Genomic DNA, 26,443 nt, shown 5'->3' with positions numbered 1-26,443 from the left:
AATCATCAGGCCTTCTTATTGTTGGAGTTCCTTTTGTATTATATTAAAATATTCTGTATGAGTTTTGTTCATGCTGAGCAAAATTAATCCAGAAACTGTTAAAAATTCAGTGACATCTGTTTTTAAGCATATTATAACTCTGTTCCCACCAGGATTGCAATGACAGTTTGTGTCTTATCAGTAAACAGTTATACAAAAATAGTTGCATTAACTAAATATACTACCTTAAATCAATGCCCTGAAAAAAGCTGTTATCTCCATGTGTGAACATTAGTAATAAAGCAAGAGTCTTTGAAAAGAATAACATAGTAAAGGGAAAAAAATAATAAGAATTTTCAATTCCTGAGAAATAATGCAAACACTATTTAAAACATAAAGACAATATGAATTTGATTATTAATATGGGCAAATAGTATAGTCCATTAAATTTTGTAATTTAATATTCCACAATTCCAAAATCCATTTTGTCACAGATTGATTAAGCTGAAAGTGAGAAGGGACTGTTCAATTATTGAGAGTTATTATTTTTATGAAAGACATGATTAAATTTCATCCAATTAGTTCTCTGCCAAGTGGAGTTTTACATATTTGACTGAAATACAAGTAGTGCTTGGCTGAAGCAGAATTTTCCAAAAGGCTAGAGATCTTCACTTGAACAGTGAACCGACAGAGAAGCTGCCACTTCCCTGGACAGTTTGTTTCAATAACTATCTCCTCTCACAAATATTCCTTCTCCATAGAAGTTATTTCTGTCTGGGCTTCTTGAACTTTAGGTCATGGATTTTTATGTACCTTTTAAACTATCTCTGTTAAAAACTGGAGCAAGTAGTCAAATATCAGACTTTCTGACATCTGTCATGGTAACAAAGTCACTTGTGTGCATGTTATTGCTCTGTTTATAAAGCCAGGATGAGGCAGTCACCACAGTGAAACCTTGAATAATGTTGTGTGTGTTTGATGCCAGAAGGTTTTTGTGTTGCTGCCTCCCAGGATGAGTCCTTTTCCATAGTCCTTTCTGTTCTACACCAATGGTTATTAATTCAATAAGTCTTAATTTGCAAATTTCTGCATTTCTGACACCATTATGTGTCAGAAATATATCTCTCTATACTTCAGGATGAGGTGAAACCCATTCTGAGGTGCATAAACTCCTGGTGCATTGAATTATAAATTGAATTATAAAACTGCCTGTAGACCTCTGGAATTTATGGGATGAATCTCACTGTGGTACTGAAAGAAGTTTGTATATGATGCGAGCAATCACAACTGCTCTTTTTTTTTCCTCTGAGAATTTTTGTGTTGTATACAAGCATTCTTTCATTTGTCATGGTGGTAAATATAAAATAATCTGAAGTCTGTTTAGTCTTAGTAATAGATCTGTGTAGACCTTCCTGTCTGGTGAAGTCCTCAAAGAAGACTAAGGTCATTTAAGCTAAAATCAAACAGCCATAAACTAGTTTTTATTAAACTGAGTCTAGACAATGTGTTTACAGTATAGAAATTCAAAGGAAATTCATTAGAAAAAAACAGATACAAAAATGTTTCTATGATATTCAGCCTGTGTTCCTGGTGCATTTGCAATGTTGCCTTCAAGCAGTAGAATTATCTTGTGTTGCAGAATGAACTTCTTGGTTGCCTCTGGTCCTGAGGAAGTTTTTTTCCTGCACCTTTGAGGTCAAGCTGTCTCCTTCTTTTCCTTTAATCTTTCAGTCCTGTTGTGTGAATTGCAGGGAAATTCCCATTTCTTTGTGTGCACATCCTTTGGCATCTGATGCACTGCTGTCTCTGGGTGTTCTTTTCCCTCACAATGCACAGGGGCTCCCCAGTGAAGGAGCCACTCATCTTCCCTCCACACTGTCCATCTGGTCACTTCTCTGAAAGGAACAGAGCATAAGTTTGCAGTGAGCAAATCAGATGTTCTCATTCACACTGAGAAGCACAGGTTTTGTTGGTTTTTTTTTTTTTTTTTTTTTTTTTTTTAGTTTTTTTTAGGTTTTTGATTGTTTTATTTTTACTTATTGCCTGTTTTGTTTGTTGGTTTGGTTTTTTTTTTTTTTTAATATACCTGGATTTTTTGAATTCTTTAAAAGGGATTAAACTGTTGCCAAATGCTCTTTTGTTTACTTTACTGTCTTATGAAGTTACATTTTAGCTAAATGAAACACTGAAAGTGCAGCTGGTATTACTTACTTTATAAATGTGTACATGCACATAAATATACATGAAGATATCTCAGAAGTTTTAATATATATTATAATCTAATGTTTGGTTAGAAAGATTAGTATTTAGTGTTGATATAAGTACTTAAAGAAGTTTTTCTTGCTGTCCTTATGTGGGAAAACAAAGAGGTGGGTATAAAATGCTATAGCTATGTAAGGAAAGAGGCTAATATTTATTTTGTTTTGTTTGTGAGGAAAGCCTGCTGGGTCATAGATGAAGATTTGCTTTCTAAGAGATGATAAATTTTAGTTTCTGTAGTTTTGTAGTATTAGAGTTCTTTGTTAATCTTAAGCAAATTTTTACTACTCGTATCATATTACTTCTTGTTGGGTGCCTTAGTAACTGTTTGTTGGCTATGCCCTAGGAGCTGTGTGGATTTTCTCTTGGAGAGTGCTGGTCCTGCATATGTTTTTGTCAAGTATTTCAGTGCTGATTCTGTTTGAGAAACAGTGTTGCCCAACACGAGAGTTTCCTTGAGAATTACATCATTGTATTCTCAAAGTTGCTATAGGGAAGAGGGCTGTTGAGAGTAAATTCATCTTAATATTAGAAAGACTATTTGATACTGAGTTATTAAAAAAGAGCAAATTAGTCCTCTAGTTGTCATAGTTGTTTCCTGTGTTGACAAAAGTTGCTTGCAAGGTGGCTGTTACTGGGTTAGTTTCATTCCTTTTCCCAAGGAATAGCTGTCATCAGGGATTTTGTGATAACTGGCCAACATTTCATGCATAATGTTTGGACAAATTTTCACATTATTTCCTTTGAATTACATATTTTCCTTTGAGTTTTTATTTGTTGATATAAAATTTTTAGGAGGTTTAAATTTTTTCATATGACTGGAATAAATGTCTAGACTGACTGTTAAAAACACCCACCCTTCCCTCTTTATTTTGGCAGTCAAATACCGATGAAACAAGCCAGACTTTTTCCTCCGTTCTGCTTTCCAGGAGAAAAATGCTTTTAAGTGCAGCTCCAAGATTTATTTTATGATATGAAGCAACAACAGCAACAAGTTGATATTGTTGGTTAGTAACCCAGTGAAAGACCAAGTTTGATGCAGTAAAATCTGCAGTGGCACTGTGTGAAGTTTCCTGCCATTTTAGCACCTGCAGCAGCCTCTGGTAACCCTGTGCAGGCTCATCCTTTGTCTGCACTGAGCTATCTTGGGCTCAGGGATCACCACTCCCTGTGCTTTTACCCCTCTCTGCAAGGAGCATGACCATGCAGAGAGTTAAAAATACCATGGTCTTTGATATTTGTGTCTCTTCTAAATCTGTATTAATAAGTTATCACAGTGATCTGTCACACTCAAAAAACCCTAGCAGATGTAGCTAGAAAATGCACATTTCTGAGCAGAGACAATCAAAGAAAGGTCTCTGTGACTGTCTTAGAACAGCTCTACCTTATAATAATTTCTGTGTGATAACACCTGTGAATTTTTCACTTCCTGGTTTACTTCAGGGTTTTATATATATTTTTTAAGAAGATTATGGATACTCTCTGAAAACTCTTTCATTAATTCATAACATTTCCTGCAAATCATTTGATGCTTTTTATGGTTTCTACTGAGCAAAGCTGCCTTTACCTAATGTGGTGAGTCACTGGGGCTGTGTAAGGACACTCTCACCGTTCCTCTTACTTCAAAAATTATCAAAGTAATTCTGTTTCATCCATAAGTTTGATTTATTAAAACTAGGCTACTGCCTTTTCTTTGTTATGATCACCATGGCCATTAATATAAAAAAATAAAATTTAGGCAACACTTTTTTTCTGTAGAAATAGGAAAAATTACTGAAGAGCTGACAGAATCTTTTTTTTATATAATTGGTAAACTTTTTGTTTTCAGTTATTTTTTCAATGTTTAATGGAAATATATTTCTATAAAGTATAAGGAGAGTACACTGATTACTTATATCACAGGTACAGAAAAGACTTTAAGGCTAATGAAAGACCATTTGAAAATGGTTTAAAAATGTGGCTATGCCATGTGGTTTCACAGCTGCTTTTAATGATAGAGGAATTTTTTTTCCATTTTTTAATGTTTTAACCTTAACTTCATATTTTTTCTTTAAACACCTGACCTGGTTACATCCTGACTGGGAGGAAAAATATATTTAAACTCCCAAAAAAATGCATTGGTTTCCTTATCCAGTATGCCTACTAGCCTATGTGTATTCTATAAATAGGGAAACTGTCTGAAGAGGAGCATACTTTATCTGTTTAACTGAACTTTATCTGTTCAGTTATCTGTATATAATCCATTGTATTAGAACTAGTCCATCGTTAATTCTGTTCTAATTCTCTTTAAACTCTGTATGCATGTTACTGTATTATGTGTCTTTAATAGTTACTGATTTAAAACTAGTTACCTGGTGATGCTTTAAATTAATTTTTATGCAAAGCTACAATAGAGTGCTTCAAGCTCAATTACCTCGTAGAATAAAATCCAGTTTATATAGTTCCAGTTTAGAATGTAGATAAGGTTCTTCCAGTTGATTGACAGAAGGTAAGGATTGCTCTTGCTGAATAATTTGGGAAAAATATTTTATACAACAATAGTAGATGCTACAGTCAGTGTCTCTGTTACCTTGTGTAGAGGCATGGGGATAAAGACCAAAATGAGTGTATGAGAATAAAACTACAGATATGTAAATCCAGTTATTAAATTAGCAAGAAAATTAAATTAAAATAAAAGTTTGTCTGATAACTCTGCTGATAAAGATAGGGCTGCCCTAATTTGATTTATCTCAATGCTTACTGTTTAAATATTGTGTCATTGGAAATAATTTCCTAGTAGGGATATGCAGCCTGCTCCTCTCACTTATGTACAAGGGCTCTCTTATGTAGCCTTGGCTAATTGGGTTTGTGCTTCCAGTGCTAACAAGTGCTGCCAACAGCTTGACAAGACCACTTCAGATGTTGTTAGGCAATGTATTTGTCTTTCCCTCGCACTGTTTTTTGGTCACCTCCCAAATTTCTCTGCCTTTGTTCTGTTGCTTCTCTTTCTAGTGATCAAACTTGTGGTTTATCAACAATTTCAGGCAAGAAATAGCAGCATCTGAAGATCAGACAAAATAAATGTGGTTCAAACTTACAGCTTTAGCACTGTTTTATGGAAAAATGTTTAGCAATGTTAAATATTCTCAATCTATGAAACCAGCTCTGAAATAACTGGCTCTGAATTGGACCACCTTTTACTTTTGGAATAACCATTAACATTTCTAGAAACACTTTGAATAGTTTGTCTCTAGTTTTCTATTTCTTTCCAAAAGCCACAGAGATGAAAAAAAAAAATAATTTCCAGGGTGGTACTGTTTGGACAAAATCAGTAATTCTAATCTGCAAATCTTAACAAATAAATATAATATAGCATTTTTATTTTCATGATGATGAATTCTTTATTCTCTTATTTAGCCAATGAAATGTTACAACCCTATGAAGAGAATCTTTAATGTATTAGATAATCTCAATTTAGTATTTGATAGTTCCTCAAAATCCATGTTTTTTAGTATGGACTTGCATGGCCACGAGTCTGTTTAGAATAGTTAATTTTGAATTGCTAATGGATACGGAACATTTGTTAAATGAAGGACACAGTCTGTCTTAGCTGCTGTTTGGATTGTGCAGTAGGAGGTGGCATGAAGAAACTGATTTTGGAGCTACAATTGAAATATCTCTTTAATTTGTCTTTGATTTAATTTTTTCCTCCAATTTAGCAGCGCTAAGATTGTTTTCCATTGTTGTTTACAGGTCAATAATGACCGACTTGTACTACCTCAGTCAAACAGATGGAGCTGGAGACTGGCGAGAAAAAGAGGCCAAAGATCTAACAGATTTGGTACAGAGAAGAATAACTTATTTACAGGTAAGAGGATAGAGATTTTGAATCAAGGTAAACATTATTTTCTTCTTATATAAATAGCATTTAACTAAAAACTTGCAATAAAATAATTACATCACAGTTTAAAATGAATGTTGATATATGAACGAATTATATAGAAAAAAAATTACTACATTTGTTTCAAACATTATTGTATATGTATATGGAAGGTAGTATTTCAAGGCAATCATTGGGGTTTGCATTTTTGTTGGTTATTTTGGTTTATTTGTTTCTATGTTTGTGAGATTTTTTTTTTGGATCCATGGTTTTTACTGGGCTGTGCTTACCTGTTTGTATTCTTCACTTGTAAAAGATGATTCTCTGGTTGATTTTTAAATTTTTTTCTTTAGAGTATCAAAATGCACAAATATGTTTGCATAATCTTAGAAAAAAAAAATACAGAAGTCCTTGTATCAAATTTCTGAACTAGCAGCCCATTTTTAAAAACCTGAGGAAGCAGAACTGAAGTGCTGGTACAGTGTTATTGTCTAGTCCTATATTGTTTCAATGTTTAAGACTTCTGTAGATGCTCATTTTTTTGAGTGTATTAGGCCTTTTTAATATATGTGCTTGTGTGAATAAAATTTAAATAAAACTTCATCTGAAGGTGTTGGGACTTTTTTTTATGACTGAATGCATATAGCTATTTATGTAGTGATCAAAAAGTTAATGTAGTCTGTTTCAATTGTACTTGATTTATTTTTTGGCATGTGTGCAGCTGTTTTGTACGGTCCCTCCTAATGCCTGATCTTTTCTCTTCTGTAAACAGCTGAATTTGTTTCTCAGATTTTCATTATTTCACAGTTCAGCTGTTGGAACCTTCTCTTCTGTGACCAAGCTATGTGTATTTGATGCTTGTTACATAAAAAAAGACACCCTTCAGAGGAAAAAAAAATCTCTCTAAGTTGTGCAGGAGTCATCACTTTATTGTACTTCTTCAATTCCTTTCTGAGAACTGTTCCTTATTTTTTCATACCACTGTTTGGCAATAGTATACTGTAACTGTTTTTCATGCTGATAAATATATCTTTATATATATTTTTATACCTCTCTATATACCTTTATATATAATATACCTCTCTATTTCCTTGTCTTTTGCTATCCATTTGTTGTCCCATTTAGTAATATAACTGTGCAAGTCATCAAAAAGAACACAAAGTTATTTGCTTTAACAAATATGCACCAATGTAAAGCAGTCAAATAGTTCCAAATGATACATATTTATATACCTCTATTAATAATAAAACTGTATTAAAAATAAAGTAAAAAGTTCAACAACCCTTGCCACTCAAATTGACACCAAAAAGAATTATATGGGACATATTTGTAATTATTTTTTTAGTTAAGTATGAAAGTACTGCATAGCTTTTTTTCTGGTACATGTTGAACAGTGACAGCTGCATTATTTTGGGACATCTCCCTGGGAAGTCATTTAGCTGAATGATTGTGAACAGTGATGACTGCTACTTCATTTGGATGACATTACCATAAATTTGATTTAATGAGGCTACACATAACTAGTTCCCTATAGTTGGAGCAGCATTTAAAAAGCTAGGACTTTAAGGAAAAGGCTTATTTTCAGAGATGTTTGTATCAAACAGTTGAAGAGAATGTGCAAGAGAAGTCAGATAAGAGCACCTGTAATACTGCAATCAAGTGAGTAAATGATTATGAAGGCAGCAGTTTTCTGTCCCTTCTCTTTTGTGCTTGTTTTTGTTCTGTTTATTTTAGGAAGTTTGTGATTCAGCATGCAGTCTCACAATAGCAGAATATTTTTGCCTCTGATTTAAAAAAAAACAAAACTTTTTGTTCAGCTTTGAAGGTTAAAAATAAAATCAGGTGAGAAAGGTTACTAAGTGCTCAGCAACACATCGATTATATTAGTCATAGTTTGCCATATTCTAGAAATATTCTGCCATACTCTTTAGTTGGGGCTTTATATGTATGCAAAGAAAAGAAAGTTGTCACAAGATTTTTTCTGAGCTTTCTGGACTTTGCAGTATTTTTGGTGATTGAATGTGTCACTTAGATTTTTCTGTCTTAAAGTGCATTAAATCCTCCCCTTACACTAAAATTCCTTATTCATATTTTTAATGAAAGTGCTGATGCTAAACTGACAACTAAAAAAAATGGCTCTGGGCACTTTGTGTACATGCAAAGGGATGCACCCCGTACAACTGTAATCAATAAAATCAAAATTATATGGTTTTAGTATAACAACCACCTAAGAAAGTGTGATTACTGCTGATATCTGTGTGAGGTCTTTTCTAAGATTGAGGAACACAGTGTGTTAAATAAGTCTATCTACATGCTGGGATGTTTTACTGAAACTTGTGTGTCATAGGAGGGTAGGTACAAACTGGAGGAATTAATATTTGAGGAAGGTTTGAGATCTGTCTCTCAAATCAAATACCTACTATTTCAGACTAGGGAGAGAAGAACATTTTCTTCCATCAGCTGGAATAAACTTCTGGTGGTTTGTTTGGTTTGTTTATTTCTTTGTTTGGATTTTTTCTGCCTCCAAAGCCTTGAGGGGAGCTGGTAGGAAAAGGAAGGATTGCAAATGATATCACAAAAGAAGGGGACTAGAAGATGGTATGAATTATATTTCTGATAACTAGGATGAGAAACGCCCTTTTGGACATACTGCTCTAAAAAAAAATGGAATTTTCCAAAGCATTTGGTGGGACTCTCTTCTCCAACAGACTGTGTAGCATCAAAGAATAAAATATTTTTTGAAAATATAAAAAAAGAACAACTTTGTTAATGAGCATTATACTGTGTTTGAGGTTACTTAGTAAATGGTAGCAGAGTGCCTTCCCACTAATCTGCTCTAATCGGTTGTGGTTCATTGTAGTAACTACATTTCTCTGAACTGTCTTAAATTCATTAACAACACAGTCATTTCTCATATAGTAAAATATGTTAAGGAGCAGGGTTTACTTTTGCCAGCTTGTGGTGTGTTTTGATGGTTGAGTACACACTTGAAAGCACTGGAAGATGGTGAGGCATTGAGGCAGCACTTGGGACATTATTCCCATCTGAGCCTACTTTCTGTGAATAGGCCAGTCAAGAGCCCTGGAAGAAGAATACAGTGGGAACCCTGAATTTTGTGGGAGCAGCAATGTATGTTCATATTCTTCATGATGAAAGACCATTATATCCATCTTGCCACTTGTAAAAATCTACTTTTATTTTAGATGGTATTCTCTTCCACAGAAATGTGTAATTCTAACCATTTTGCTATTCTGAAAATTTGTTATTTTTTTTCAGTTGCATTGTTCATAGAAGTTATTCAGAGGAAGATAAAAGGTGTAAACTCTGGAATGGCTTGATGATCTAATCTTCTATATATTGAAGTATGTTTTGTGTGATTGGTCAGCTGTAGGTTTATTGTTTGGGATTTTGTGTGGGTTTGTTTAATTTTTGTTTGGATTTTTTCTTATTTGTTTTTATTGCAGTTGTATGGCAGCTACATTTTGGGACTTGACATTCATGGAGGTTCCTTTCATCCCTCTCTTGATTATGTAGATCATTAAACTGGAGATAGGAGTGTGATGAGCAGTGTCATTAGGGTTGAGAACAGAATGCACTACCCATTCAAATCAGAGATTTATAATCCTTTTCTGTGATTTTGTGCCAGGAAGAAAACTTTTTTGTCAGTCCTAATTGGTTTTGAAATTGACTGTTAACCTTTATCAGCTCAATACTTGTACTGTGCTTGCTTTGGTTGGCAGTTTTGGTTATGAACACCCAAGCTATTCTGATGCCTGAAATGTAACTTTTCTTATCAATGGGTAATATTCCCATCTTTTCCTGGAAACACCAGTTGAAACTGCAATATATCCAAGTATCTCTACTTCACTTTTTCTTTTAAAATTCTCAAAAGACACTTGAAGCTCAAATACTGCTTTGTCTTTTTGCTACATGAGTACAGCAATTAGAAAAAAAACCCACGGTCTTAAAAACATTAGTTAAATAGCTTCCTTTTAAAGTCACATACTAATACATATAGTTTTTAGTTGAGTCTGCAAATAATGATAAAACCCAAGTAATATATTAATATTATATTAATATTGGTAATATTAATATTAATATTAATATTGGTATTATTAATATATTGGTAATTTTTATTGGTAATATTGCATTATATTAATATTGGTAAGCCGTCACACTATCAAATATGTTTAACTGTGTGATTACTACTTGATTTCCATAATACTGTTCATAAGCTATTATATGAAGCTTGCATTTGCATGAGAGAAAGTAAGAAGGGCACACCTTGACAATACTTCCAATATACCATCAATTAAACGTTTTCATTTTAGAGGACACAAGCATTTGGATGCAGTGGCAAATGTAGAAAGCATAATCTAAGGGCTTTTTCTAAAAATTCACAGAGATTATCCTTTTCAAAAAGAATAGCGTTGTGGCTTTACCCAAGCTGGCAAGAAGAACCCCCAGACACTCACTCCTCCTCCTCACTATAGGACAGGGAGGAGAATCAGTGGGAAAAAATCCCCAAAACTCCCCCTAAAGAAACCCCATTGTGGGTTGAGATAAGAGCAGTTTAATAACTGAAATTAAGCAAAATATGATAATATTATTGACAACCTTAATATAAATAAAATATAATACTGCTGATTATAATAATATGAGGAGATATTTTTTTCATGAAGCTCTTTCTATGTGAACTTGTACAGAGTACTAGAAAGGCCCTCTTTCTCTTTTGAAAGACTGTGGGAAATACATTTCTTACAATTTTGAAAGATACCTGTTAGGTTTAGTCTCAAGTTGTCCATTAAATTTGTGATGGTCTGAGGAACAAAAATTGGGAATGGAAATTTTATTTCATTTATTGTTTTCATACTTAGTTATGCTTTGAATCAGGTATATTTAAAATGAAAAAGAAATGCTAAAGGTATATCACATGTTTTGGGTTTGTTCTGGATGTTTTATTTTTCCCTCTTCCCCCACCCCCCTCCCAGTCTGAATTGTTGTCCCCTCCTTTTAACTGAATGTACAAATTAATTTTATTTAGAAGTATTTTAGGACTCAGAATACTCAGGTTATCTTTAAGATCACTTGAAGGAGGGATCTCAGTTCTCCAGACAGGGGTCGTTGTTTTTTGAGGATTTGATTTGATTGTTGTAAATTTAAAGAAAACTTTATTTAAAGTTGTTTAGATGTGAAAGAAGCAGAATTTATATTGATGCTCAAATATCAGTATTCTTGCACCTTATATGAAACTTTCATCCTAGAGATTTTGTGGAAGACCTTTCTGGAATTTAGAAGTACGTCTGGAGCCATCCAAATATGAATATGTACAAAAAAAAGTAGTTTCTTTTACATAAAGAAAAAATTCTGTTGATTATGATGTTGTGTTGTCCACATACCTAAAAATTCCACATACCTGAAAATACTTATTAGTTTTTGCTTTTAAACATAACATTCATACAATGTAGACATTTGCCTCCTATCCTGTGGTTTCCTGGTTTGTGGACGTGAAGTATGTTATTTTATGGAAAGTGTATGCAGATTAAAATTCTGTCCTTTATCAGTCTGCTCAGGTCTGTGTTTTACATTCTGTATTTTACATTCTGTATTTAGTATGTGGTCAGTTAGCCTGGGAAGCAGTCCTTTAATAAGCATTTGTTTTATTCTGTATGCTGTAGACAGGTGGAAATTTTCTTTTATTTGATGACATGCATGCTTATTGAAAGAGAACTAACAAAGCTGAGAAAATGCCAAATGAGAAGCATTCCAACACTGAGAATCATGTTGATGAAATGTGAACTCGGAGTCCAAATGTTGGCTTATTCTGACAGATTTACAAATGAGAAAGTAATTTAAAATCTTGAGTGTATTCTATTTTACATTGGGATAGTGAAGTATGTTCAATAGCTGTTCACGTTCACAGTGAAGAATTCACATAAAATTTTCATGGAGCTGGAGCTTACTCATCCATTTGAATAGGAGATGTATTATAGCTGGCTTCTGTGATTTATGACATTTGCCAGTTTCTCAGAAAAACACAATCCTTTGGCGCATCTTCTCTTGAGCTCCACTTTTTCGCCCATCCTTACAGAACCCGAAGGATTGCAGCAAAGCTAAGAAACTGGTGTGCAACATCAACAAGGGCTGTGGCTACGGGTGCCAGCTCCACCACGTGGTGTACTGCTTCATGATCGCGTACGGCACGCAGCGCACGCTCATCCTGGAGTCGCAGAACTGGCGCTACGCCACGGGCGGCTGGGAGACCGTGTTCCGCCCCGTCAGCGAGACCTGCACCGACAGAGCGGGCTCCAGCACCGGCCACTGGTCAGGTAAGCCTTCCCCTCCAGCCCTGCCTCCTGGCTCACTGCCAGGGAGCTCATCTGGTGCCTCCTTCATGTTGTGTGGAGCGCGACACCTGCAACTGCAGCTGGGGGTGTGAGCACCTTTTGCGTCTCACTTGCCCGTTGTGTTGAAAAAAAAATTCTTTGCTAAGATAGCTCTGCATTGGCAGAGTTTTTAATACAAATTTTTGTTTTTGAGATTTAAATTATTTAAATTTAAATTATTTTTCCCATTTTTCCCCCATTTTATCCCAAATTTTCCCCACGTTTTTTCCATTATTTCCGCCATTTCCTCCCCCTTATTTTCCCTTTTTTTCCCATTTTTTTCCCACTTTTTTCCCATTTTTCCCACTTTTTTCCCATTTTTCCCACTTTTTTCCCATTTTTCCCCCACTTTTTTCCCCACATTTTTCCCCACTTCTCCCATTTTTTCCCCGCTTATTTACCACTTTTTTCCCATTTTTTACCTTTTTTTTCCCAATTTTTTCCCACTTTTTCCTGCTGTGATCTCTGCTAGATATTAATCTTATTTTCATGAGAAGAGAGTATTACATAGAGGCTATTAATAAACTTTTTTAAAAATAAGGGATGTTGCCAATATTAAGCAATAGAGCTATAAAAGAAATGGTATTCGATAGTCATTCACACCTCAACAAAATAAAGAAATAGTTGAAACAATTCCTAATGCCAGCTGAACAGATCCAAAATTCATATTGTAGAAACAATGGCAGTGTTAAATGTGAGTTTTATTTGTGCATCAACAGTTGGTCCATTCTTATATCATGCTGAACAATTGGCCTAGATTAAGTAGGTGGGCACTGATGTTTGGAGGATAAGGAGGATTTGTTTGTGTCAAGGTAAATGATGTTTGTTTTAAATGACATCTTTCTTCATGTGGTTGATAGCCGAAACATATCAACATCTTCACTCTTTTCACTAGGGCACTGCATACCCAGTGCATATGGAAACTTAAAGTAACTATTAAAGTTTTACAGGTCTGAAATTAACTTAATCAGATTTACAAAATCCAGTTTACAGATTGCGTATAAACTTGAGTGTTTGCACATTGAAACAGCATTTGCACAGTGAAATAGCATCTGTTCTCCAGAGCTTCAAGATGCTGCAACGCTTAGCTGTGAGAATTCTGATGGGTTTTCCAAATGAGATTTTTTTTTTTTTGGGCAAAAAATGTTTCTTAGGAATGGTTGGATGTTTTATAAAAACAACTATAAATGGACAACAGATATTGAGAACTCCAGCTGAAGTTTTATTTGTGTTTGGTGAAGTTAGTAAGTGAAACTACCATGTGAACGTGGCTCTCAGTGGACTCCTCTATGTGACTCCAGAATTTAGATTTGCAGTTGCAAATTGTTGTTGCAGTTTTGTAAGCAACTTTCGAGCACAGTGAGCTGGAAAGCAGTGCACTCATGCACACATGGCTTCAAAAGATTAGATACTTTCATGAAAATCTATTTAAATAGATGATGATTTCCTGAAATATAGGCTATTGGAGATGAAAATACAAATAATGCTTCATTTTAGGTCCCTACAGTTTGTGTTAGTTTATTTTTTTTCTTCTTTTTTTTTTTTTTTTTTTTTTTTTCCAATTAGTTTCTACATCCAGATGAATAGTTTGAAGGCAGAGAGCACTGATGCAATAAATTATTTTTTAAATAATGAGTGACACTAATTTGAGTTTTGGTATTCTAGATCTAGAGGACATATGCTTCTTATCTCTCCCTAAATCTATATAGATTTTAATTTACTTGTATATTTATTTATTCCCTGTTTTTTTTCAGGGACAAATAAGTCTGAAATTCTTAGCTCTGGTTAGGAGCAGTTTGTTTGCAGTACTTTACCTTTAATTGTTATTCTCCCTACAAATTCTGAAATCAGCATGAGATTTTCTAGATTTTCAAAATAAATGTATTAAAATGCATTGACATTTATAAATTTTCATTTTTTATAAATGAATAATTTCTCCTATGTAGTGTAGGGTTTTAAAAGTTTTTTAAAATTATGTTTCAAAAATATTCAAGTGAATCATTTTAGCAAGTGTTCAATGTAAATTATGGAAATAGGCCAACGATTCAGAAAAATATATCCTCTAAGAGAAATGTTTTCATGTAATTTGCAGACCTGAATAGATAATAACTTAGTAAAATATGCTTCATGACAAAATTGTTTAAATTTATGCATCTATCTTTTTACTTTTTCATTTAATTGCTGGTGCTTGACAATTTTTAGTTTCTGAACTTTATCTTCAGTGAAACAATTTAGATCGTAATACCTTCTCCAAAGAATTAAGAGGCTTATATAAGCTGAGAATACATATAATTCTGGAATTTTGTTTGTCCAGTCCTCTCCTAACTAGGTATAAAAGCTAAGCTTCTTTTTGGAGTTTGGGAAGTAGAGTGAATTTTAATGAGCAAGCTGATATTTGTGAGATAGCAAAAGATTACTAAAATGTTTTCAGCTGTGAAGATTTAAGGGCCAGCTCAGCCCATGCCATGTCTTGCAGGAGTTGTTCTTTGTGTTTAACATGGTAGTTCTGGAATCAAGTTCAGGTTTTCTGTCTTAAATCTTAGATGACTGAGAATTATATTGCAGATTTCTGTAAAAACAACAGTTATTTTACACTGTCTATAAGTTTTTCTTGTCCTTTTCATTCATACTGTCATTCTAGAGAAAACAATTGAAAGAGATGGTTCTATATACGCTCTTTTTAGTTCTAAAATGATATCTTGCCTGCAATTGCATCTTTCTTGTCATTCGTTTTTCCTTTGATATCTATGGTCAAACTGTTTATGAATAATTTAGGTAGGAATTTTTATAAGAAGCATGAATGATTTGCTAGTAATAAGAGCCAAAACATAGAGAGCTTGTGAAGACATGTTTATCATGAAATTTTTGATTAACTTTCTTTAAATTAATTAGTTAACTAGGTCATAATGTTCCGTTATCATTGCTGCATGCTAAAATGGATATAATAATTTTTTACTTGATGATTTATGATGTTATGGTGACATTCCCCAATAATAAATTGAAAGAGGTCTATAAAATAACTAGACAAAAAAAAAATCATAAAATAAATGAAAAAGAAAACAGATTAATAGGAAGGACAGGTTTTAGAAATCATATCTGCATTTTAAACTGGAGAATGAAGGAATGTGGAGATAAAGAAGCCATCTACATGCTTTAAATAACAGTATGTGCTCCTTTCCATAAAGCCTAAAAACCAGAAAGATGAAAGGTAACTTGAAAAAGGAAACCTGAAATAAAGTTTCCTACAGTTATCCTTGAATATTGATTTTGCTGCCTCTAACTATGATTTGAATTAATGCTTTTGAGGAAGGGATACCCAGGGGGGAGAAAATGGCAGAGCTCTTCATTTGTTGGTAGTGCCAGCTTTTAAGTATTAATCGAACTACAATCTTAAAATATGAATTAACTAATATGTTTGTATGTATAATTCAGGAACGAGGATACTGTGGGTACACAAAATGAATGTTTAATTTATTAAAGCCTATCTGGCAACAGTAATCAAAAAGACTAAATAAAATTTGCAAAATCAAAACATAAAAAGTTGTACAGAATTAATTGCAATAAATTAAAAACTTTCACTCCATGAACTAGATATTCCTTGACAGTAGTTTTTCTTTATGGAAATCAGCTGAATATTTAGTATTGGCCTAAAAAAAATTTTAACTTGCATACAATTGTAGAGAATTATGTTTTGCTCCCACGTCCCACTCTTATTTATAAAATTTGCAGAAAATACGGGTTCATTTCTAGTTCTAATTCTTAACAGTGTTTTTATATAGTGACTTTCATTATTTACACTTTAATTCAAACAAGTTCAATTTCTGTGAAGCAAACTGGAGAACAATGGTGTGAGAGAACAGTGTAACAGCAGCCTCTCTGAATTTTACCTTTTTTTCAATTGTTAATCTTGATTTCAAGTTACTGATATTGTGTAGATTTTTTGTCCTCAAGGTGCCTTGTAAGATACTCTAGATAAAGACATTTGTTTGTGTAAACACATAAATATATTAGGAAGTGGTTACTCTTAAAAGAACTTTGGAATTCTAATGTGGTAGGTCTGAGTTTTCAGAGCAATGCAGTAGCCTAAAAGAGCTAAGTGTGATCCTTACTCATTTCTAAGTGGAGGGTTATTGAATAATAGCAAGAAGAGCAAAGACAGGCTGCAGGACACTCTACTTCTGTTATTTGGCTTTCAAAATAAATATTGATAAATATGAAAGGATTCTGAGAAAGACCTACACTGATTCAAGGACATAAAAATCTTCTTTACAGTAGGAGATTAAAAACCGTAATTCAGTTCTAAAATAAAGCAAGTTTTAAAAGCTTGTCCTGCCACATTTTATAGGTATTTCTATATGGGAAGTACTTCTACTTTTAGACAAAGATGTGGCTGAAAAATTTTGATTAGAGATGAGGTCTGCTTTTTAACAACAACTCGCTGCTGTTGTTGATCGCCATTATGGCAGCTGGTCCAGAAGCAGAAAAGCAAAAAAATTGCACTATCTGAAATTGGAATTACAGGAGATGCCATTTTTTCTTTTAACTAGTTTTATTTCTTTTGGGGATTTTTAACACAGAAGAATGTTTGCCTTTGGTTTTGGAGTGGGTAAGGGTTTTTAAAAATTTGTTTGTTTTGTAGTGATACTTTAATATTGTCTTACAACCTGAGTCACAAAATTCACTTGCGCAGTCCCAAATCTGCCATACTAAATTAAATTAATTCGTATTTTAAGGAGATTTTCATAAAATACATCTGTGTGTTCTTTCATGCTATAATCAATCAAGCCAAATTGATCCTAATTAAGCCATTTATATGGCCTAAATGTACCACTGGTTCTCATCTAATTATATGAGGAATTACATGAAATCTATTATTGGTAAAAGAATAGTGTTGAAGTTGTTCTGCATGTCAGTAGCATCTTTTAACAGGTTAGGAGATAAATGGGAAATACTTTCATTTAAAACAGCCATTGTCTAGTAAATTTTGTGATAGCAGAAGAATGTCTACATATCTTTAAATGTTGATGTATATAATTGTGCTACCTATCAAAAAATGTTTAAGAAGCAAAGATGTTGGGATTGTATACAGTGAATTCTCCTTGTCATTGCCAATTTAGGTTAAGATTTGATGTCTGTATAAAATACAACTGAGTGTTTGATAATAGTTCCTTGCATGGGCAGGACCATAAGCAGATTAGCAAACATGTTCCATGAGAATTCTTCAACTGTGTTGAAATGAAGGAAAGTAACCTAGATGTGCCCACTGAAATAATTACTTTCTAAATAGCAAGGGCTTCTTTCCCTACATTTCTTGATAAGGGGAAGCTGAAGCTGAAGACTTGGAAATTCAAAGAGTGCAGAGAGGCAGGGAAGAGGATTCTTGGCTTAGTTCTGTTCAGTGGTGGAAATAATCGATCACATATTTGATCACAGATCTCATGCTGTTCATATGAAATATTACACTTGGAAGCATGACTTTCCCTTTTTCCTAACAGATTGATGTTGCCCCCCCCACAAATGTAGTAGCAAAAATAGTACCTGTAGGTTAGTGGTGAATTTCAGACTTTCCTCATGAGCATTAAACCATGGAAGACAAATTGCAGATTGGTAAACAGTGTCCTTTACAAACTGTGAAAAAAGGATTTTGCTTATAAAAATTGTTTAATAAGGAAAAAAAGCGATAAATTGTCTTACTATTAGAATTTATTTGATTTAAGGTAACCATTCTTGAAAAGTTGTACTGCAACATGCACAGTAGGGAAAAATAGTGTGTTTTGTACTCAAATGAAAAAAATCAGCTTGGTTTTTTTTTTATTATGAAGAGATGGCATGAGGTAAACTAAGTATGTTAGGTCTCAAACAAACTGCAAAGTTTGAAATGTTAATCTGGGTTGTTTGGCTGCATAAATTTCTATCCAAACTGAAGCATTGATAGTTTTTTGGGGAATTATAACCTGCATTCAAGTTCTGAATAACTTTCTAATGTATTACACTGATCATTACAATGTTCTAGTTAAGTAGTATTACCCATTTTTAAGTAATCTTTAAGCAAGAGTAACGTGAACTGGCAGCTGTGGGGTTGAATTCAAGTCATCCAAACCCTTCCTACATGTTGAAAATGACTACTGCCAATTCCAGGTGGGAGACATCCCAGAGCACTGTGGGTTATGGCTCTGATGGTGGGGAATTCATCAGTTACTATGGTGGCCATTCTTTCTCGTCATGCAGCTACTCTCAGTTCTTTACAGTAGCACAAGGCTGGGTGTTTCATTCATTTCTGTGTAACTTCATCAATCCTAAAAGTCTTTTTTCCTTTTGTCTTATTTTCATTTGAGTAATGAATTAAAAGAGCACCTTAAAATGGCAGCTAGTTCTCGAGATATATCTCCTGTCTAGATTTAGAATGTCGTATTGAAAAACTGCCTATAGGCAAATGGTTCTGAATAAAGTTTTTCCACCATGTGAAATAACTGAAAGTTATACTAAGATTTCTAAGGCAGAAATAATTTCTTGCATTTTATATTTTTGTTTCTCAATCATTAGGCTTTCAGCCCATTGATTTCTTTCTAGTGTTGTTCTAGTGTTGAAAAGCTGTTTTTTATTGCACTGATCGCCTACCCATATTTGAAGAACACACATTAATTTTAACATTTAATTTAATATAGCGTTCAAATGAAACAACAATCTCAAATAGAAGGTTTATTCTCTCCTGTTTTATTTATGGGTAACTAAAATGTCCTTTTGTCTACAAATACCTTGAGACCTGTCTTCCATCTGGGCTTGCATATGGAGGTACTTCTAGTCATTCATTGAAAGAGGAGTTGTCCACATGTTCAGATTAGAACAGTACAAGATTGGGAATTATAAAAAGACATTAAATGTCTTGTCTAAACTGGGAGTGCTTCTCCACTAGATTTCTGGACAGGCAGCTGCAAATTTAAGCTCCATTGTTGGAAACTTCTAGGTCATGAGATATGAAATATTGTCTTGTTTTTTACATGCTCATACATGCCTGTTGCTGGCTCGAGTGTATGTCCAGTTAGCATATGCATGTGAGAGATAAGTCCCTGAAGCTGTTAAAGGATTATTATAAAAATAAGCTATTTTCCATTCCAGAAAAGGTAAAAGATAACCTAATATTCAAAGCAAGTATTTGGAACTATTTTCAAATATATATAATAATTAATTTTAGACTTAATTAGAATTAGTATTAATTAGAATTAATAGTTTAGAATTAGTATTAATTAGAATCAATAGTTAATTAGAATTAATGTTTCAAATAGATAATAATTAATGTTAGACTGAAATAGAGAATAAGCTTCAGTGGAACTGTTTGAAATCAAATCCAAAATTGCTTTTTCATCAATACAGCTGTAACAATCTTTTTAATGTGTTTCTCAGTTATTTCAACTATCCTTATGTACGTATGATCTTACTTTCAAAACATCAATTCTGTTTACTGTTTACTTGAAATAACTAGACTTTGGTAATGTGGCAAAACCCCTTTGCATTTATAAAAGTGTATTTGCCTTTGCAAATACATTTCATTATAGTTTCTGTCAGCCAGGGAATTGGAGCTCCTCTTTAACACGTACCCCTTTCATATCAGTGTTTAGATGAAATGGGGCATTGTTCAAAAGCAGTTTGAATATATAAAGATAAAAGGAAGAATAAATTGCTAGTAAGCTTCTTGATTTCTACCTAGTTTGATGGTCTTCTGACTGTTCGATGAAGTCCATTTGTGCAGTCTCTTCATCTGTAAACTTTCCAGCTGACATGCTAGGTATCTAAACAATTGAAGTTGGGAAAAATCTTTACTTTTTAATGTTCTCTCAAAGTGCTGTGACAGTTGCCACATAAAGCTTCTAGTGAGCAACGAGAAGTTTTCAGGAGAGTGAAACAGAAATATAGGTCTTTATAATGCAGCTCACCTGAGCTGCCCAAAAGGGAATGGAGGCTCTAAAGGCTTTTGTTTTGTGAGAGACAGAGCTATTGCAAATGCAGAAATTGTTGCACTCAGTTGAGGCCTCCATCAGGTCAAAAGGGAAAACATTCACTGGAATCTCATCACTTGTTAGGGCATTAAGAGCACTGTTCGTCTTTATGCTGTGGTTTTGATTATGGGTAGGATTATCAAAGAACTGGAATAACATGGGAAAATAAATATTATTGCAAGGCTGTCACTTGTATTACAATGACAGTTGGTAGCTCAGTAGCTCTGAAAGTTAGAGTTTTTGCAGGAGCAGAAAAACTATCATTAAAATGTTACTTTTTGGGAGGGAGATGATAAAATAGTATCTTTACAGATTTATTTTAGACAAGTTTCTTGTGAGAGCAAAAGTTTTGTCACTGTGCTTTACCTTTCTATCTGCTCTCTTTCTTCTTAAGCCTAACTTAGTTTAAGCTTTGGATATTGGATGAATTTTGGCCAAATTTGACTAAAATAGTTCTTGTTAAGGTCTTCTAGAAGTCCTCAAAATAGATAAAATGGGTGTGTGTGCAGAGCCACTGAAATCATCATTCAGGCCTGGGAGGAAGTGAGAGGCAGTGACTGATCACAGATGCCACTTTTCAACACACAGACAGAACCCAAAGAGATAAGGGATGTGAGAGCAAGTGAGGGGAGTTGCAAGAGTTGTGCAGAGGATGGGAAAGAATGCAGGAAAAAAGCCTTGGAAGTGTTGGATTGAGAAAAGTAATGGAAGGCATGTTGGCATGTTTGAAAACATTCTGGTTCACTCACTCCTGAAGGTAGAGATTCAGCCACTTGGGATGGCAAATGGGACAACAGTATCCATATGGCATGTGAAACCCGGGAAAAAAAGGACTGTGTTTTCAGTTTCTTTAAAACAGAATTGCACCAAATTTATTCAACACCTGTCTGCCTTAAAAGGCTTGGTTACATAAAGGGTGATTTAAAAATTAGTAAGTGGAACACTAGTGAGAAATAATTCAGAAATCAAGTTCAAAAATTCTGTATTGAAATTGTACAAAGCAAAACCTTAGAGAGAAAAAAAAGCCATTTAGATATATGAATTGTATTTTACATTGACTACTTTAAAAGAAAAATAAGATTTTTCACCTCATGTCAATTTCATTTTATAATTCAACTATGGCATAAAACTCTTATGAGGTAACTTTATTTAAGCTTGCAAATGCCCAGAAGATAGTTGTAGGAGGTCTAGTCTGCATCACAAAACAGATAAAAGCATACTTTTACTTTCTTCTGAACTGGTTGACCATTCATAAAGAGCACAACACACCATAACTTTACACAGTTTTCATTTTTTACTGTGTGTGAAAAGAAAAGCACTGAAATACCATTGATGAGCCCTGAACCTGCTGTCCTTTGCAATATGTAACAGGAGCCAGCAGGACAATGAGGAGCCTTGAGAGAATTCAGCACAGTCCCCTCACCATACCCTGTGCTAATCAAACAGCTTTCCCAGCACTCTGACTTATCTCCTGTGGTTTGAATTTAGAGTTGTTCACTTGGGTAGGGTTCCAGATTGGCAGTCAGTCTTTCATGCTGTAGAGCCTGGTTAAGTAGATCTCTGATAAGTCTCTGCAAGTTGATATCAGCTTAATTAACTATAGTATAGAAACAGAAAAACAAGGAAGCTATTCCATTTTTACATCAGTTTATTCAGTTCTGTTTCTAGCAAGACAAACTGAAATTAAATTGAAATTTTCAGTTACAAGACAGGAATGTCCTTAGCATGGTATTCTTTGGCATACTTTTAAACACTTGTTAAAAAATTGAAATTAGCTGGTGAATTTTGAAATAATAGGAGAATGAATGAAAAAGATGAAAAATAGCAAATAGCAAAAGTTTTTAAATGGGCTTTAAATTAGAGTAAATTTGAGAAGTAGAGTAAGTTGAGTAGTAAGGTTTTGCCAAATCTCAAAAATTATATAAATCCTGAGAGCTATAAAGTGCTTAAGGCACATTGGGATACTGCAGCAAAGCAAAGTTATGCTTTTTATAACACATAGAGCTCATTTCAGTATCTAAAAGGTATTCAGTAGGTCTTCTGGAAATTGAAACTGTGTTACTGATTTATTAGTGATGAACATATCCAAAAACTGGTAATAAATAAGAACTAGATGATGCAAATGGCATAGGTCATTTGAATTAAAATCAGTTTCAATCCAGGACCTTCCTCCAGAGCATGTTGTTATGGTAAGAGTGAGTGTTTTCAATATTACAGTACTTTATGACTCTGGCAAAAACACTCAATCTTTGGTTACTCAGTGAAGTGAAATCCAAAGCAGGGTTTAGTTGTAGAACTCTGGAAGACAATTACTTAGGTCATTCCGAACTGAAAAATGGCACCTGGAATCGTATGAAAGTTAAGCTATAAATAGAATTATAGTGACAAATTTTGACAACTGTAAAATCACACCAGTAGTAACTTGAAGTATTGCTGAAATGTAAGTTATGTATAACAACTCTAAGAGGTATCTTCTAGCCTAAATAATTAAGGTATCTTCCACGTAAATAATTCTGTGATTCTGTGATCAAATGTCAGAATTATACCACCGAGTAGAGAATTGGACCTGATTGACATGATGATGCTGTGATTTAAACTGCCAACACGAGAAAAATACATAAACATTAGTATGGATTATTACCTTTTATGGCTTATCTTTTACTTAACAAATTACATCTGTGAAGTAGAAAAAACTCAATTACTTGACAAATTAGAGAACATGTAGCTAACAACTGAAATGTGCTTTAAAAATTCATTATGTATTTTGATTTGGTTTCATTATCTTCAGTTGAAAATTCATGTGAATGATCGATGTGACTTATTGTTTTCTAATGTATGTGCTTGTCTATTGATCTGACTGAGTTTTGGTTATCTCCTGTATAATTGATTTTGATTGCAGTGTATTTCTGAGTAAAATGAAACAATATCCTGCTGTTTGAAAAAAGGATAACAGTTTTTTTAAACTATGCCTGTTGAAAATAGGACAAGCTCATTGCCTATCAGGAATCTTTTCATGAATACTGAAAAAAAAAAGTGATCAGTAGGGTCTCTTGCCTGTATGGCTGTTACAGAGTTGTTTACTCCTTCAGGGTTGCTAAAGAGTTACTTTACACTGGATTTGTCCAGTGCAAAAGCAAACAGTGGCTGTAAGTTTTCCTTTCACTGCATCTGCTCTTTGTACTTTTAAAAATGAAAGAAGACTAATAGGGAGTTTTTCCTTAATTCAGATATAATATGGGTAATACAATCTAGAGAGTTGCCATAAGGTGTTTTGGAATTGTACACATATCTATGTGTTAGATTATGCAGGTGATATTTTTATGTAAGCAGTGAACATACTATAGCATTATTGAAATAGCCATGACCATATTTATGATTTGATTTGTAATTTTTTTAAAAGATAACACTCGACCTAGGTGTTAATTTTGAACAATCAAATTGTTTTTCCTGGATGAAACACATTTAGTTTGTTTCTGATTTTGATTTGCAGCATGTCTTGCAACTTCATTACTATTCAAACAACATATCATAGAGTTGAAAGCTGAAATCTGATTCCTTTTTCACAATCTTCTTTGATATTCAGTGATTTTGGTATACTTTTCATATAGTTTGCTATATATGATGAGAGTTTTCTTAGTTATTTCTGGCCAATCTCATTTTTTTTTCAAAACCTTAAGGCAGCTTTTGGAAATTTTTAGAAGCACACATTCTTTTAGTAGGATAGAACAATGTATTGTGTGCTGTTCAGGGTAGGAATGTCAAATAGAAGTCAGATTGCTCAATCAGCTTTATCAATAGCAAGGTTATGCAAATGACTGTCCTTACAGACCAACAGATTTATTCAGTCACAGAAAAAAGTTTAAAAGCTTGTCAGTGATGCTGTACTTAATAAAAAAATCACCTTTTATATGCAGCTTTGCACCACCTGATTTTTCCCCTCAAAAGGTTTGCAGCAGATTTTCTTCTCTAATTTAAGATTGAAGTATTTTCTTTTTCTCTTGGCAAAGACTGCTATTCTTTTATTTGCCACCCTGTTTCTTTTCCCATTCTCAGTTGAGGGGAAAAAGGTAAAAAGGATGGAACCTCAAGCATTCTGTCATACCATTCCCAAGCTAAACATTTCTTGTCTAAACTTTTGCTGATACTTCACATCTGCACCAGATTTAGCACTTCCCTGGCTTCATGCTGCTCTTCTTTATTGCAGCTTTCTGAAGTCATACTAATAAAGTATTATCCATCATATTATAAGAAGATTTAAATGCTCAATATTTTTGCTGAATTTATGAACTTTTATTAAATCTCTGCCAGTGAATGTGATATAATAGATGGTAAAAATATGAACTGGCTTCTTGAATTAAAAAGAATCATCCATACCTGTAGTATGGGAAATTCTTCTAAAGAATCCCTTACAGTGATGATATACAGTGCAGTGATGAAATAATGACATATAGATACATCTTGGAAGATAGATTTCCAAATCTGGTAAAAATGAATTGAAAATATACCTGAGAATAACAAACATTCCTTATTTAAATAACCATATTTCAGAGTGTTACTGCAGAATTTTGACTAGTCTTGTAAAAGTGTTCTTACCTTTGGAATCTTTAACTGTTCTTAAACTCATTTTTCCTTCCCTGAATTGATTTTTTTCAGCATTAAGATTTATAAGTTATATGAGTTTGATTTGCTTATATTTAAAGCAGTTTTTTCCTGGCTGGTGAGCACTAACCATCTTTGCCAGTAACTACTGCAGACAATGGAAACATTATTTTGGAGGAAATGAGCACACTAGAAATATTAGCTGAGATGTTCAATGCTTTAAAAATGTAATGCTTTGTTTTATGTTGTCATGTATTGTAATTTATTTCAGTATATGAACTTAGCTTTGAACTATCAGTTATGTAGACAGTTGTGGTTGTGTAATTTGTAGAAACTCTTAAAAGATGTTTGGTGGCTATTAAGCCTTGAATTAAAATCCCATCTAAACCATCTGAATATTCTACTAGAGTTAATATTTAAAACATAACGAATTCTTACCTGTATGTATATCACATGCTTATACAGTGCTTGTGTTTTCCATGGTCTGTTTAATTTGCTACTTCATAGTTTAAGTTCTTGAAGACAGGAATTGTCTTCCTCCTCTTCTAGCAACAGATTCAGTGGTTATAATGATGTCTGAAAGGCTGAAATTTACTGCAATAAAATGTGGTCAAAAGAGCAGAAGAGCTGTAGTTATTTTTTAAACGATTTCTTATGCCTTAAAATATTTCTTTGTTTAATTTTTAAACAAGTAACTGAATTCTAGATATTTTAGATAACCAGTCTGTCCAGATAAGCCTTTGCACACAGTAACGGTATAGTTGAATATAAGAAGGTGTCAATATATAAACAGGAATGCATTTTATATTTTATTAATAATTCAAGACCCTTCAATTTTGTTCTACTTGAGTGGATTGTTAGATACAACTCAAATATAAATCTAGTCTAAAACTATGATTTTTATTAGATTTGTTTATGCTGTTTTTGATAAAGTAGAGCAAGGGTTAGGTAGCCTTTTTGAAATTGAAGATACGGATGAGTTGATATGTTTGGGATATTATTTGCCAATGGTAAAGCTTATTAATAAAGTAAACTACTTGACTCATCTTAGTATGTGTTTTGAAACAGGTGAGGCTAATGATAAGGATGTTCAGGTGGTGGAACTTCCCATTGTTGACAGCTTGCACCCACGGCCACCCTATTTGCCCTTGGCTGTCCCTGAAGACTTGGCTGATAGACTAATTCGTGTACATGGGGATCCTGCAGTGTGGTGGGTCTCACAGTTTGTGAAATACTTGATTCGTCCACAGCCTTGGCTAGAAAAAGAAATAGAGGAAGCCACAAGGAAACTTGGTTTCAAACATCCAGTGATCGGGTGGGTACTTAGTTTTCTTTTTAACTGTCTGTGCTTTAATACGTGTATGTAG

The 26,443-nt window shown here is 33.7% G+C and overlaps 1 protein-coding gene across 2 annotated transcripts in view; it reads left to right on the top strand.

Moving 5' to 3' along the window:
• FUT8 (fucosyltransferase 8) overlaps window positions 1-26,443 on the top strand; it is a 57,673-nt gene that overhangs the window by 15,830 nt on the left and 15,400 nt on the right. For both annotated transcript variants that reach the window (XM_056493144.1, XM_056493145.1), the window contains 3 exons: window positions 5,971-6,085; window positions 12,189-12,426; window positions 26,145-26,391. In XM_056493144.1, the coding sequence (XP_056349119.1) occupies window positions 5,971-6,085; window positions 12,189-12,426; window positions 26,145-26,391 (600 nt within the window). The remainder of the gene's footprint in view (window positions 1-5,970; window positions 6,086-12,188; window positions 12,427-26,144; window positions 26,392-26,443) is intronic.

Source organism: Oenanthe melanoleuca, chromosome 5 (assembly GCF_029582105.1).
Source record: "Oenanthe melanoleuca isolate GR-GAL-2019-014 chromosome 5, OMel1.0, whole genome shotgun sequence".
Classification (NCBI taxonomy): Eukaryota; Metazoa; Chordata; class Aves; order Passeriformes; family Muscicapidae; genus Oenanthe; species Oenanthe melanoleuca.
Note: the sequence above shows the minus strand (reverse complement) of the source record. Positions and strands in the feature narration are given on the sequence as shown.